This window comes from Sparus aurata, chromosome 9 (genome assembly GCF_900880675.1).
Source record: "Sparus aurata chromosome 9, fSpaAur1.1, whole genome shotgun sequence".
NCBI classification, from domain to species: domain Eukaryota; kingdom Metazoa; phylum Chordata; class Actinopteri; order Spariformes; family Sparidae; genus Sparus; species Sparus aurata.
Genome location: NC_044195.1, coordinates 18,458,912 through 18,471,793, shown reverse-complemented (window position 1 = coordinate 18,471,793; position 12,882 = coordinate 18,458,912). Strand labels below are relative to the sequence as shown.

Below are 12,882 nucleotides of genomic sequence, written 5' to 3'. Positions count from 1 at the left end.
ATCGATCAAGATGTATTGCAGGTCTGCCTACGTTTCCGATTTTTTCTCCCTGGCGGGGTCTCTCCACGCGCCTGTGGTGCTATAGATGGACAAAGTTTAACACAGACAAGCTGCCAATTCCTTTCCTCTGTTGCAAGGAGGAAAAGGGAAGGAGAGATATGACGGAATACGAGGATCGCAGCTGTGCGTCAAATATGTATTTACCGAGCTGCACTTATTACGTTTCGACGCCTGATTTTACATCAGTCTCCTCCTTTTTACCGCAGACCACGTCGTGTCAGATTAATTTCCCCTATTCGCCCAACATAGCCCAGGTCCAACCTGTTCGAGAGGTCGCTTTCAGGGATTATGGACTGGACCATCCCAGCAAATGGCACTACAGGGGCAATTACGCGTCTTACTACTCCACGGACACGGAGATAATGCACCGGGACCTGATCCAGTCTTCCGGCAGCAGGGCGGACGTGATATTCAAAAACGAGTCCTTGTACGGGCACCACGGAGGGACGAGCTCGCCGTGCGGCTTCTTCGCCGGCGTCGGCCGAAACGGGGTTCTTCCCCAGGGCTTCGACCAGTTTCTTGACACTCCCAACTCGGACAAGCACAACGCGGAGCCCCCCAAACAAAAGACAGACTCTGCTGCTGCTGTTGCTGTTGCTGCTGCTGCTGCTGCTCCCGGAGATGCTGCGAATAACAATCAGGCTTTAACCAAACTGGAGCAGCACAATGCTGACCCGAGCGGGAGCGTCGATGAGGACTCATCCTCCAACTGCGGCGACAAGAGCAACCCACAGAGTAAGTCCCCACGTTTTCCCTCTTTGTCCTGAATATAAGGTGTGCAATTTAGACAATAGAGCGTCTGGACCGCTCTGTGTCCACCGGCGCGGCCGTCCAGGGTTATGTGTCTCTTTATAAGCATGCAAAAGCTTTTATATCCCTATAAGATCTGCTTTACGGTTGTAAAGGTATTTACAATGGGAAACGGTTAAGTAAGCGTACTTTAAAGGCTACCTCGTGTCTAATAACAATGCTGCGCTGCCCGAGCTGATTTGTACTGATAGGGGGATGCAGGAAAGTTACACATTTATTTGTAAAGTTTATTTTGTCGCTTTATAAGCGATGTTGCGCAGCTCTGACATTATTGTTAAAGGATTGTGTGGTGTGGTGACAGGAACTGCTTCTGTACGTCAATGTAAGCGCAACAAAACAGAGTTTAAGTTCATTTCAATGCAATTTTTCCACTGTTGTTGTTGTCTCTCAGTGTGTGTATGTGTGTGTGTGTGTGTGTGTGTGTGTGTGTGTGTGTGTGTGTGTGCGTGCGTGACAGAGAGAGCGGGCCTTTGTCCAGAGATAAATAAATATCTGTATTGCCAACCAACCAGATTTTTTACGATTGATATTATCTTCAGATTCGTCATATTTCCACGTTTTTTTTCTCTTTGTTTGTTTGCTTTTATTTCTCTCGCAGGTTCATCAACCAAGTCCAGGAAGAAGAGGTGCCCTTACTCCAAATACCAGATCCGAGAACTTGAACGAGAGTTTTTCTTCAACGTGTACATTAACAAGGAGAAGCGGCTCCAGCTTTCCAGGATGCTCAACCTGTCCGACCGGCAGGTGAAGATCTGGTTCCAGAACAGGAGAATGAAAGAAAAGAAGCTCAACCGCGACCGCCTACAGTATTTCACTGGGAACCCCTTATTCTGATGCACACACACACACACACACACACACACACACACACACACACACACGGGAGGTAAATATCAGACACACACGTTTTAAAGACTGGTCCCCCTTATCATCCTTTTTTTTTTTTTTAAAACAGATTAATTACACAAAAATAATTCCACCGCCTGGTGTCATATTGTTGTGAACAGCTCCTGCGTTTTATTTATTTGTGTTCACGCGTTTTTTCGCTTGTTTTTGTTTTTTAACTGGCGGCCGATATTTCCGCAGAGCGCGCGCGCTGTGCTCTGTACAAACTATTTATATAAAATCTACGTAGGCTTTCCTCTTTGTGTGATTATCCATGTATGAGGCGCATGTATAGAACTAATGCACGTTGTCGGTGTGAGACAAATGTCGTATCATAGTCACGATTGCGAAACTTGTCACATGAACTTAACCAAGTCGTACGAAAATAACCCAAGAGAAAAGGGGATTTTCTTTCTTGTTTTTTTTTTTTTTTTGTTTGTCTCCTTCTTTTTCATGGACATTTATCGTTGGAGAAATTTGGCGCTTGCGGGCCTCTGTAGTCTTTTTTTTTTATTATTTCCTTTGCTTTCAAACGCCGGGGTTGTTTACTAAACCTTGAACCGTCTAGACAGTATCATAAACGTAGCTGTAAATGTCTAAATAGGGGGCTATTGGATTTTGGTGTCCCAACCCCCTACCACAAGAGGACCGACTCTCCTTCCTGCCTCGTAGTTTCACTCCAGGCTACAAATGTTTGGAGATTTTCTGCGCATCCAGTCCAACGTGTAGCTCCGCTTTTTTACGCCACATCTCGTGGCACATCATAGTCAGCTGGGGTGGGCGAACAACGGAGGGAATAATCTGACAAGGACCGCCATGTGAAGGGTATGAATTGATTTTTTTTTCTTCAAGTTTATCTACGTTTTTTTTCGTTTAAAGCCAAAACGTGTAGATGTGACGCATCTAAATCTGCTGCAAATGAGGAGAGACTGTCCAATTTGTTTTTGCGCCTTTACGTCTTTAATTAACGCAGGTTTCCATCCTCACCTCACGCTGGGTTTTTATCTCTGTGCTATTTTTGAGAGGCAGGGTAAAAATAAACGCATTGATCCCCACCACCACAAACAGTCGCTTTCATTGATAATTCATGTGACGCCGAGTAGGTGGATTTTTTTTGTTCACACTGCAGCAACAATTACAGCCATTGTTTTCAGCCTCCTTTTATGAAAGAGATGGAAAGTTCCACGTGTATTTCATCTGTATCACATCTGCGGTTATTTCCCAAAAAGGCTATTAGGAAAGCGAGGTTTCATTAAGCGTTTAATTGGGTTGTCATCGCGTCCTACAGTGAAATTACATTACCAACTGTGTGGGGTGTTTCACCTCACTTTGTTTCTCCGTGTATCCACATGAGGGCACACTTGCAGCTTTTGGGCTGCCAGGAGGAAACGCAGAGCTTGAGCCAAATTTAACATCTAACATGCATGGAAGTCCGTCCAACACAGGGTTTGTTTGGATTGTTATTTTAATTCAAAGCCCGATTTATGTCGTGTTTTCAACAGGATTTAAACATTTAAACACATCATTCTCTAAAATGAATATCCAAAAGCCACCCCCCCTTTTTGTCAGTGTATCAACACGATTCAACACGTAGGCTGCAGTTTATCTGAAGAAAATAAAAACATAGTGAATCCTAAATGAATTGATGCCATAATTCTTCTTTTTTGGGGGGATTTTTCCCGCCTGCAGGCTGCTGAGAGATAAAATGTAGCGGTCTGGTTAAATCTGGGGCTGGTTAATGAGCTTTTTTTTTTTTTTTTTGCTTTTAAAATAAACAAATAAAATAAAACAATAGATATGCTAAAATGCGATTTTTTTTTTGAGTTGAGTAAATGTAATTGCCTTCCAGAAGGCAATTACATTTACGAGTCACGTTCAAGTGTTTTGTGAAGACGAGTCAAACAAAATTCAAATAATTCAAATAATTCTGCAACGTCTTTTTGTTGTTGTCTCTCTCTTTTTTTTTTTATCATCCGAAGCTTTAAAATACAGACGTCGATGTTCACCTGAAGGCAACTGAAACCTTCCTGCACATACTCAAATATTGAAGCATTGTGGAGAATTAATGTTGGGTATATATATATACATATATACATACATATATATATATATATATATATATATATATATATATATATATATATATATATATATATATATATATATATATATATATACATATATATATATATATATTAAATAAAAGCTCAACATTTCTTTTAATTTAATTTCCTTTGCAGCTGGATGACTGTTGTCAGGTCATCCTTCAACTGCGTCCGGGTATTTGATTAAAAAAATAATATAAAGGTGACAATTACTCCAAAAGAAAGGACACGAGAGTTTTTTTATTTTATTTTATTTTATTCTGTTTTATTTTTTATTTGATTATTCAAATCAAGAAAATAAAAGAGAACATTTCAGACACGAAAAGAAACAAACACACGAAAGGATTTTTTTGTTGTAGTTCATCGCATCGTGGAAGAGCTTTAAAGGTACAAACCAGATGACAGAGGTCCGTACGTACTTATATATACACGTATATACAAACACAGCCATGCTTACACACACATGAGCACACTTACTGCATGACACACGTGATGTTGTGGTTTCTTGAAGCTGCAGCAACGTCTCGTGTTTTATTTCTTACATTTTATATTCAGCATCAGAGGATCTCCTTGTAATTGCATTATATTATTATGATTATAATGATTATGATTATTATGCTTCATAACCCGAGGTCCAATTTGTTTCCCACTCTTACGGTACTTGTATATATGTTGAGCATATATTGAATGATTATACATGAAGAATAGCTCCGACTATTCCAAATATGAAAGATTTTTTTCTTTTTTTGTGCGTCAAAGGATTAAAAATAATAATAATAATCCCAGTGTCATTATTAGGAACATGATTTCTTCAAATAGAGCTGATGTCCGTGATTTCTCAGTTAAATGTAAGTTTTTTTTTCTTTATCAATAACCGAATATGAGGAATGTATTTTCTACACGTGTTATACTCCGTGATGAGATTCGCCTGTGTTTTTATTTTTTTGTCGTTTGTGAATCCTGTGCTGTTGAGATAATTTGCATAACTACAAACTGTAAATATCCAAGACACGTGCGCTGTGTGGTTATTTCGAGCTTGGTGCATAAATACCAAAGATTTAATTCTTTCAAGCAGCATCCACTGTTTTCTCTGTTCACACGTGAGGCTCTTCTTGCCGGGTCGCTGCAGTTGTTCTGGCCAGACTTCTGTTTTCTTTTAGTTTTTTATTTTGTTTGTTTGTTTGGATATTTTCTGTTTAGTTTTTTTTTTCCCACCCCCTCACTCTTTGTCTTGCACACGTTCGTCTTTTTCCTCTTGCAGACAAAAACAATGGAGCCCTGAGCAAAACTAATCCCCAACCCCTCGTGTACACCGTCACCTCCTCCCGCAGGATTCTTCTTTTTCTTTTTTTAAATTTCATTTACAGCTTTTGACCATCAGATAAACATGTGACGAAACGCAAATGAAGAAATTCGTGCTTGGTGATATGTGCAAATAATAAAAAGAACCGTTTTCTATCCGTCTGAAGTGGAATTTATTTGAAAAAACAAAAACAAAAAAAAAGGTGCAGCCTTATCATTGACCTTCAGGTGTGTGGGGCTTCTCAGAGCCACATTTTGCCGTATAGATTTTCTTTTATTCTGATGCTGACGTGCAAGAGAATCCCCCCAAAAGGCCGATGCTCTTCCATCGAATGATTTGGTGCTATTTTAAATTAAAAAAAAAAAAAAAAAAGAAGAAAAAATCAAAAGGTAATGAAATCCTTTCAAAATAAACCTCAATCCCTGGATGGTAGAGAAAGAAAATGTCAGTGCAAACAGCATATTTACCATTACCTCTTTATTCTTTTTTGCTTTCCAGTCTCATTTCATTTCACAGATCCTACACGAGGTATTTAAAATACGTGTAAAAACACAGTTGGCGCTCACTCTGTCGCTGGTGGTCCTGTGAGTGAAGGGAAATGGTTAATGTGGACAGAAACACGCTGAATTCAGTAGAGGTGGTTACATTCTTTCAAATAGTCTGCAGTTGTCGCCTGTGCGTCATGTTGGCAACATTTTACGCACACACGCACACACACACACACACACACACCATCTCTCCCTCACACACACACTCATCCTCTGAGCTATTTTGCAAAATGAAAATAATAATAATCACAGAGCTCCTGTTGCTGAGCAGCTAACTCCTAAACAAAGTTGGTCTGTTTCCTTGTGTCTTTTTTTTTTTTTTTCTTTTTTAATTGTCATTGTTTCAGTTGTGTTGCCTCTTCGCCTGCACGAGTCACGAGTAAAAAAATAAAAAGAAGCACTTTCAAGTCCGCGTCGTAGGTGTCGCTGTTGACCACGTCTGCATCCGCAGTGCGAGCGCGTGCAGGGGTGAGGGTGGGTGGTTGAGGGAGGGATGGGGAGAGGGGGGAGAGGAGGCTGCGTCTCAAGGCCATTTTCAAATCTCATTGGTGGGCTCGTCATGTGGTCGGGAGGCATCCTGACTTACACGGAGATTGTTTTTTTTTTCCTAGATATGTCAGCTTCCAGAGGACATCTCTCTCCTCTTAAAACACGTTACCCCCCAAAATGTCCTTCCCCAGTAGCTCTCCTGCGGCCAACACGTTCTTAGTGGACTCTTTGATTGGCGCCTGCAGGACGGACAGCTTTTACTCCGGCAGCAACATGTACATGCCGTCCGCCGGCTCTGAAATGGGAACTTACGGAATGCAAACCTGTGGACTCCTGCCGTCTTTCGGCAAAAGAGGGGAGGTCAACCACCAAAGTATGGGCATGAACGTCCACTCGTACATACCTCAAATAGATAACTGGACTGATCCGAGCAGACCCTGCAGGATAGAGTCGTCCAGCCAGATGTCAAACTGCACATTTTCACAGAGCATAAAGGAAGAGAGCAACTGCTGCATGTACTCGGATAAGAGAGTGCAAAAAGTCAGCTCGTCAGACGTCCCCGCGTATTCTGACGTTCTCCCCGAGCCGTGTCCGGTCGACGGCGGTCCGGAGATCCCGGTTCCGGGCTATTTCAGACTGAGCCAAACTTACGCGAACGGGAAACACCAGGAAAACTACTGCCATGACCCGCCGAGTCCAAGCCCAACACTCATGCAACTCAGCCGGGTCACTCCGAAACCGCAGCCCACCTCCTCCACCTCCACCTCCTCGTCTTCTTCGTCTTCCTCTTCTTCGGCGTCCTCGAATTTTGCAGAGGCGGAAAAGAAAAGCGAGGAGGTCCCGCGAAGACCCGACACGTCAAGGACGCCGGTCCCGGCGGCGGAGAGCCCGAAGTCCAGCAGCAGCTCCGGGGAGAGGAGCTGCCCCACGGAGGCGCCGGTGTCCAGTCCCGAGCTGCTCCACAAGGAAGGGAAAGGTGGGTTGGCTTACACAATGGAAGCTTTTATCTCGTGGCGCTGCGGTGCTGAGAAGGCTCCAGCATCATAAAACCAAGTATAAAACACAAACAACCCCTAAAGTCGTAATGTTTAATGAGAGTCTTTCTCAGGTTGCAGTAACAGGCAACAGAGAGCGGTTTTTACCGTGCAGCGTGCGCACCGTGGTCCCCTCTCTGCTCACATGTCCAAAGTCTAATAATCTGCAATTTAAAAAAATGTATACATTTTCTTAATGTTTTGTTTTGTATTTTGGGGCACATGTCACGATTTTGCAGCCACCAGAAAATGCATCTCGAGCCGCTTTAATGAGAGCCACATTTGTTTGTATGACTGCGAAAATGTAATCACCCCGAGACCTTCAGAATAAAACGTGCGGAATAGTTTTTGCATCTTTACCTAAATCAGAAGGTTAAAAAGTTCAATTAAAAGCTCGTGTTTTGTTTTTTTTAAATCAATTTAATCAAGTGTTACCTGCTAATTCCTTTGAAACTTTTGTGAAATTAATAGATTTTTTATTATCATCATATGAGATATGATAGTTTTCTGGGGCTAATGTTTCCAGCTGTACAAAGATGGTAGGGTGCGGTCTGATCAGCTTGGGGTTTAATTTCATTTCTACTTCATTAGTGTTGGCATGTACGTGACTAATAACATCCCCTTCGTGTTTTATTTTTTTTCATTTTTCATTTTATCTATTCTGGGAAAACATTTCTAATTGTGTGTTATTTCCCAGAGGTGAAATACCAAATCAGCAGGTGAGAAGTTGGCAGCAGCAGCAGCAGCGTTAAAACCCTATGTGTGTGTTTGTGTGTGTTCCTGTGTGTGTGTGTGTGTGTTTGTGTGTGTTCCTGTGTGTGTGTGTGTGTGTGTGTGTGTGTGTGTGTGTGTGTGTGTGTGTGTGTGTGTGTGTGTGTCATCCGTTACAGGCTGCAAGAGTGACCCGCCGACGAGCAACTGGTTGACAGCGAAAAGTGGCAGAAAGAAGAGATGCCCCTACACGAAGCACCAGACCTTGGAGTTGGAGAAGGAGTTTCTGTTCAACATGTATTTGACCCGAGAGCGCCGCCTAGAGATCAGCCGGAGCGTCAACCTGACCGACCGGCAGGTCAAGATCTGGTTTCAGAACCGCAGGATGAAGCTGAAGAAAATGAGCAGGGAAAACCGCATCCGCGAACTGACCTCAAATCTCACCTTTTCGTGAGCCCGCATGTATTTGTGGTTTAGCTGTCTTTTATTATTTTTATTTTTATTTTTATTATTATTATTATTATTATTATTATTATTATTATTATTAATAATATTATTATTATTTTAATTATTTCCTTCCTCTCATGCTCAGTTTGATGCTTCAGCGGCATTGGACGTTTATCTTCAATTTCAACGAAACTGTGACTATAAATATATATATATATAAATATAAATGTATGAATATGCCAAATTAGTACTTTTTCTTTATGGTGTCGTGTTGTTTGTTTTGTTTCATCACAGGGTAACTCACTTTTTGGTCTTAAATTATTGCCAGTAGACGTCGATCCTCTGTTGGGGTCTCGCTTTTTTGGGGAAAAAAAGATAAAAAATAAATAAATAAATAAATAAAAGTTACTCTATTTTTCAGTCATGAAAGCATATTTTATTGTGGTGTAATAGTGCGACATTTGTTTTTTTTGTTGTTGTTTTGTTTTTCTTCCAGTAAGTGCAAGCCATGTGCTCAGTAGTGAAATGTATGAGCCTTTCAAAGTGACAAGAAACGATGTTAATCTGTGAATTTACTGCATGTTTGTGGCATGTTATCTTGCAATAAATTGTCAAATAATTCCCCGTTTTTTTGTATTTGTTTGTGCTATCAAAGCCTGTGGTCTACAAATACCTGGGTCAGTGCCAGATCAGTCTCATCGGATCTGCGGTATCAGGGCGCTCTGACGCAGGAACTGTTTTTTTTTTTTTTTTTTGCTTAAAATGTGTAAAAGCAGGAGGGAAAGCTCGAGAAAAAGACACGTTTCCAAAGCGCTTGTCGCACTTTGCTTGCAAGAGAAGCCACGGTGCTCCAAAGTGCATCCTAACATGTGTTTCTAATTTATCTAAATCTACAATTATGCTCTAAAGACATCACGCGATGAGCCTTAAAATGTGAAAATATTTTGTTTGCAGGCGGCCACAGTTTAAACTCAAGCGCATGGTTTTACACGGCACCTAACCTGTTATTAGAGATGATCCAGCTCGCTGAAGAAAAAAAAAAGAGTTACATTTGTGAAATTAAGCGCTAAAAATAGTCCAAAGCAAACCAAAAAAAGAAGCGGAAAAAAATGCCGCATCCTCCTCTGCTGTCTGCCAAAAGGTCTATTTCTGTGTGTGCGCAAAGACGCTTTCATCAAATAAAGACGCTTTTGTTTGGGACTGGACTAATACCCTGCCAGGACCATCAGGACGGGGCCGAATTAAGCGTCCGAGCACCCAAAAACACTCAAACGGCGAGAATCAGCTCGTCCTTCCTTCCGAGGCCTCGGCAGCCGCGTCGCGTCTCTCCTCACAGTCCAGAATAACTTGGTGTGATGGGACTACATGCGACAAATGACGCGCAGCTGTCAGTGTGATCCTGTGCGGAAGATTCGACCTAAATACTGACGATATCTGCCTGGAAAGTCTGCCTTTTAATTCCGAACTGAAGGTCAAGAAACTACAAAAACAAACCTAAAGTTCACTTCCTAGAAAATACAAAATAAAAAGATCTGTCTGAGGTTTAAAGTGCACCTCATGGCAACACGCAGATGGACTCCTGCTCCTCCAAGTCCTTTCTTTTTCTTTTTTTTTTCTTTTTTTATTGACGGCATGTATAATCACACGCACCTCATAAAACATTTATTGATACATAAAGACATTATTGCCCTCCTTTGAATGAGCACAATCATTTCACAACTGCCGTTTCCGGCTCAGCTTTAAAAATTAAAACCCAGCCCAGAAAATATGTTTCCTCGCCGAATTATTAACAATGGATAAAGGCCCGTGCGCCGCATTGTGAACGGAAATGGCGTCTGTTATTTTACAACATGTTATTACATCTATTTTACGAGGACTCCGTAAGTCTATAAACCATTTTACTAGCATTGAGGGCATCAGGACGATATTATAAGAGTTTTTTTTTTCTTTTCTCAAACATTAAGATGCAGTGAATCCGTGTTGGGGTGGATTATGTGTGACTTTTTCCTTTTTTTGGGGGGGGGGGTTGCTTGTGTTGTTGCAGCGTTCTGCAGCACATGAGAAACAGAAAAGACGAGAAAAAAACCCCCCAAACATTTGCATCCCAATTCCAGCGATTGTTTTCTCCCTCCAGTCACATCTGATGAGGCTTTTTATTATTTGCGAAATGAAAAGCTAAATTAAACCTGACGACCAAAAGGAAAAAAAAGAAAAAAGAAAAAAAAGAGAGAGAGCAGCGAGGGCAGGATTGATTTACTCGCTGTATTGGTAAATATGACCACGTGATCCATGTAACCAATCCCTGTAGATGCAGGCCAGCAAAAAATACTATGATTGTTCATAGAGGGAAGCTTCCCGTAACAGTGCAACCCTTATTATATGAGTAGGAAGAGATCAAAAATGTCTTCCAGTGGCACTCTCAGTAACTGCTATGTGGACGCTATCATGGGGCAGGAGCCGGAGGATGTGTACGGCGCTCGCTTTCTTCAGGCTCCACACATGGTGACCCCGAGGCCGGCAGGTGCTGGGGCGGACAACGCGGACTTCTCCTCTTGCAATTTTGCGCCAAAGTCGGCCGTTTTCTCGTCGTCCTGGTCCTCGGTGCACCCGCAGGGGATTTATCACCCTTACGTGCACCACCACCACCATCACCAGTCCCACCTCCCCGCCTCGGACGGCAGATATGTCGGCGTTCGCTCCTGGATGGACCCCATCTCCAACCACGTTTCGTTCGCCGGATTTCACTCCGGCAGCCGGCCGTACGGGACCAAGCCGGAGGTCCTGCCGCCGAAATCCGCCGAGTGCGACGCCCTCGAGGCAGAGGCTCCTCGGCCGCTCGCCGGCGAGTTCGCGTGCGGAGCGTCGGAGTGTCCGGAGAAGGCGAGCAGGGAGCTCAGTGGAAGCGAGCTTTCGAGCCACAGCGAGCCCAAAGAGGAGAAACAACAACAACTTGACCCAAGTAAGTAAACGGAATAGCCGGGCGCTGATTTACAACCCGAAGAACTGTATGAGCTGGGTGTGTAAAACTGGAGGTTTTACTAACCTATAAAAGTGTCTCGTACTATACCGCGGCTCGGGAAGGGGAAGAAAAAAAAACCCGCCCTGCACGGGTTATTACAGGGGAGATCCTGAAGCTCTCCATGTCACAGGACAACCAAAACACACACACACACACAACGCTCAGAGTCGATGAGATTTTACCTGATGGGATTTATTTTACATCTGTGCGTAAAAAAAACAAGACAACATGTCACCGAAACACACCAATTAGATTATTTCCTCCTTTTTTTGTTTATTGCTTTTGATTCCAATGTAACCACCCCAGCGTCCTCACAGGTCCCCGAGCCCCCCAAATCTGGCAACCATTTACTGAAGTCATTAAAGTTTCAAATCCAAAACACCCTCATCACATGTGTCTTATTATACATTTCTCTCCCCCTCTGTTCCATTTTTTTTGTCTCTTTCTTTCAGACAACCCTGCGGCGAACTGGATTCACGCCCGCTCGACGAGAAAGAAGCGGTGCCCGTACACTAAATATCAGACTTTGGAGCTGGAGAAGGAGTTCCTCTACAACATGTATTTGACGAGAGACCGACGCTACGAGGTGGCCCGCATCCTTAGTTTAACCGAGAGACAAGTGAAGATCTGGTTCCAGAACAGGAGGATGAAAATGAAGAAGATGAACAGGGAGAGGAGCGGAAAGGATCACCTATGAAACCATCCCCGCTGCTGCTGCTGCTGCTGCTGCTGTCGTCCTCACACACTCTCATGTTTGTAACAAGGAAGCCATCTGAACTATTTTACATTTATTTTGGTAGGAGCCCCGGTAGCCATTTTATTATTATTATTATTAATATTATTATTTTTCTAGCGTGTCCGTGTCACAACGTGTTGGCCGGAGTGATGCATCAAAACGTGCAGGAGTTCGTCCGGATTCTGTTTCAGGCCATTTGAAATAATCTGTGTGATTTCACAAACACACACACACACACACACACACACACACACACACACTGGGGGTTGTTTTTCTCTCCCCCCTCTCTCCCTTTCACAGTAAACGTGCCTATGTGTATTGCTTTTTATAGTTGTTAAGAATGTGGAGTTGTGTATATAAAAACATTTTCACAGCTTGAACTACTCTGACTACTGTCTCTGTCAGCGTGCACACACGGGAGATGCTGCGTCAGTAAACCGTGCGTTCACCCCCCCCCCCCCCCCCCCCCCCCCCCCCCCGCTTTAATTTACTAGTTACACACACAAAAAATAAGAAATGGGCTGAAGAATAGTCGTGCGTTATACACTTAACATTTATGAATAGATTACATTTGTTCCCTTTAAGTTTACAGCTGTATCGGCATATTTCGGCCGAATTTAGCCTTTTTTATTTATTTATTTTCTAATGAAGGATTCCTCCTGGAGGCCAGTGTTTGTGTGTGTGTGTGTGTGTGTGTGTGTGTTTTAAACGTGGAGACTGTCACCGCAGCACACC

At 42.8% G+C, this 12,882-nt stretch overlaps 3 protein-coding genes across 3 annotated transcripts; all 3 read left to right on the top strand.

Annotated features, from left to right (window-relative positions):
- On the top strand, positions 1 to 2,574 carry hoxd11a (homeobox D11a). Its single transcript, XM_030428631.1, has 2 exons — positions 1 to 795; positions 1,469 to 2,574. Exons 1-2 carry the CDS (start codon positions 159 to 161, stop codon positions 1,702 to 1,704), a joined length of 873 nt encoding a protein of 290 aa, XP_030284491.1. The 5' UTR covers positions 1 to 158; the 3' UTR covers positions 1,705 to 2,574.
- A 3,748-nt stretch (positions 2,575 to 6,322) lies between these two features.
- hoxd10a (homeobox D10a) lies at positions 6,323 to 9,012 on the top strand. Its single transcript, XM_030428626.1, has 2 exons — positions 6,323 to 7,176; positions 8,125 to 9,012. Exons 1-2 carry the CDS (start codon positions 6,378 to 6,380, stop codon positions 8,397 to 8,399), a joined length of 1,074 nt encoding a protein of 357 aa, XP_030284486.1. The 5' UTR covers positions 6,323 to 6,377; the 3' UTR covers positions 8,400 to 9,012.
- A 1,681-nt stretch (positions 9,013 to 10,693) lies between these two features.
- Positions 10,694 to 12,527, top strand: hoxd9a (homeobox D9a). The gene is made up of 2 exons (XM_030427561.1): positions 10,694 to 11,351; positions 11,864 to 12,527. Exons 1-2 carry the CDS (start codon positions 10,772 to 10,774, stop codon positions 12,106 to 12,108), a joined length of 825 nt encoding a protein of 274 aa, XP_030283421.1. The 5' UTR covers positions 10,694 to 10,771; the 3' UTR covers positions 12,109 to 12,527.
- The last annotated feature ends 355 nt before the right edge of the window (positions 12,528 to 12,882 follow it).

Bases quoted from the DNA above. Each gene is read 5' to 3' on its own strand.
- hoxd11a (XM_030428631.1), top strand. From the start codon at position 159: ATGACGGAATACGAGGATCGCAGCTGTGCGTCAAATATGTATTTACCG. The intron at 796-1,468 runs GTAAGTCCCCAC...TTTCTCTCGCAG, and splicing joins CGACAAGAGCAACCCACAGA to GTTCATCAACCAAGTCCAGG.
- hoxd10a (XM_030428626.1), top strand. From the start codon at position 6,378: ATGTCCTTCCCCAGTAGCTCTCCTGCGGCCAACACGTTCTTAGTGGAC. The intron at 7,177-8,124 runs GTGGGTTGGCTT...CATCCGTTACAG, and splicing joins GCTCCACAAGGAAGGGAAAG to GCTGCAAGAGTGACCCGCCG.
- hoxd9a (XM_030427561.1), top strand. From the start codon at position 10,772: ATGAGTAGGAAGAGATCAAAAATGTCTTCCAGTGGCACTCTCAGTAAC. The intron at 11,352-11,863 runs GTAAGTAAACGG...TCTTTCTTTCAG, and splicing joins ACAACAACAACTTGACCCAA to ACAACCCTGCGGCGAACTGG.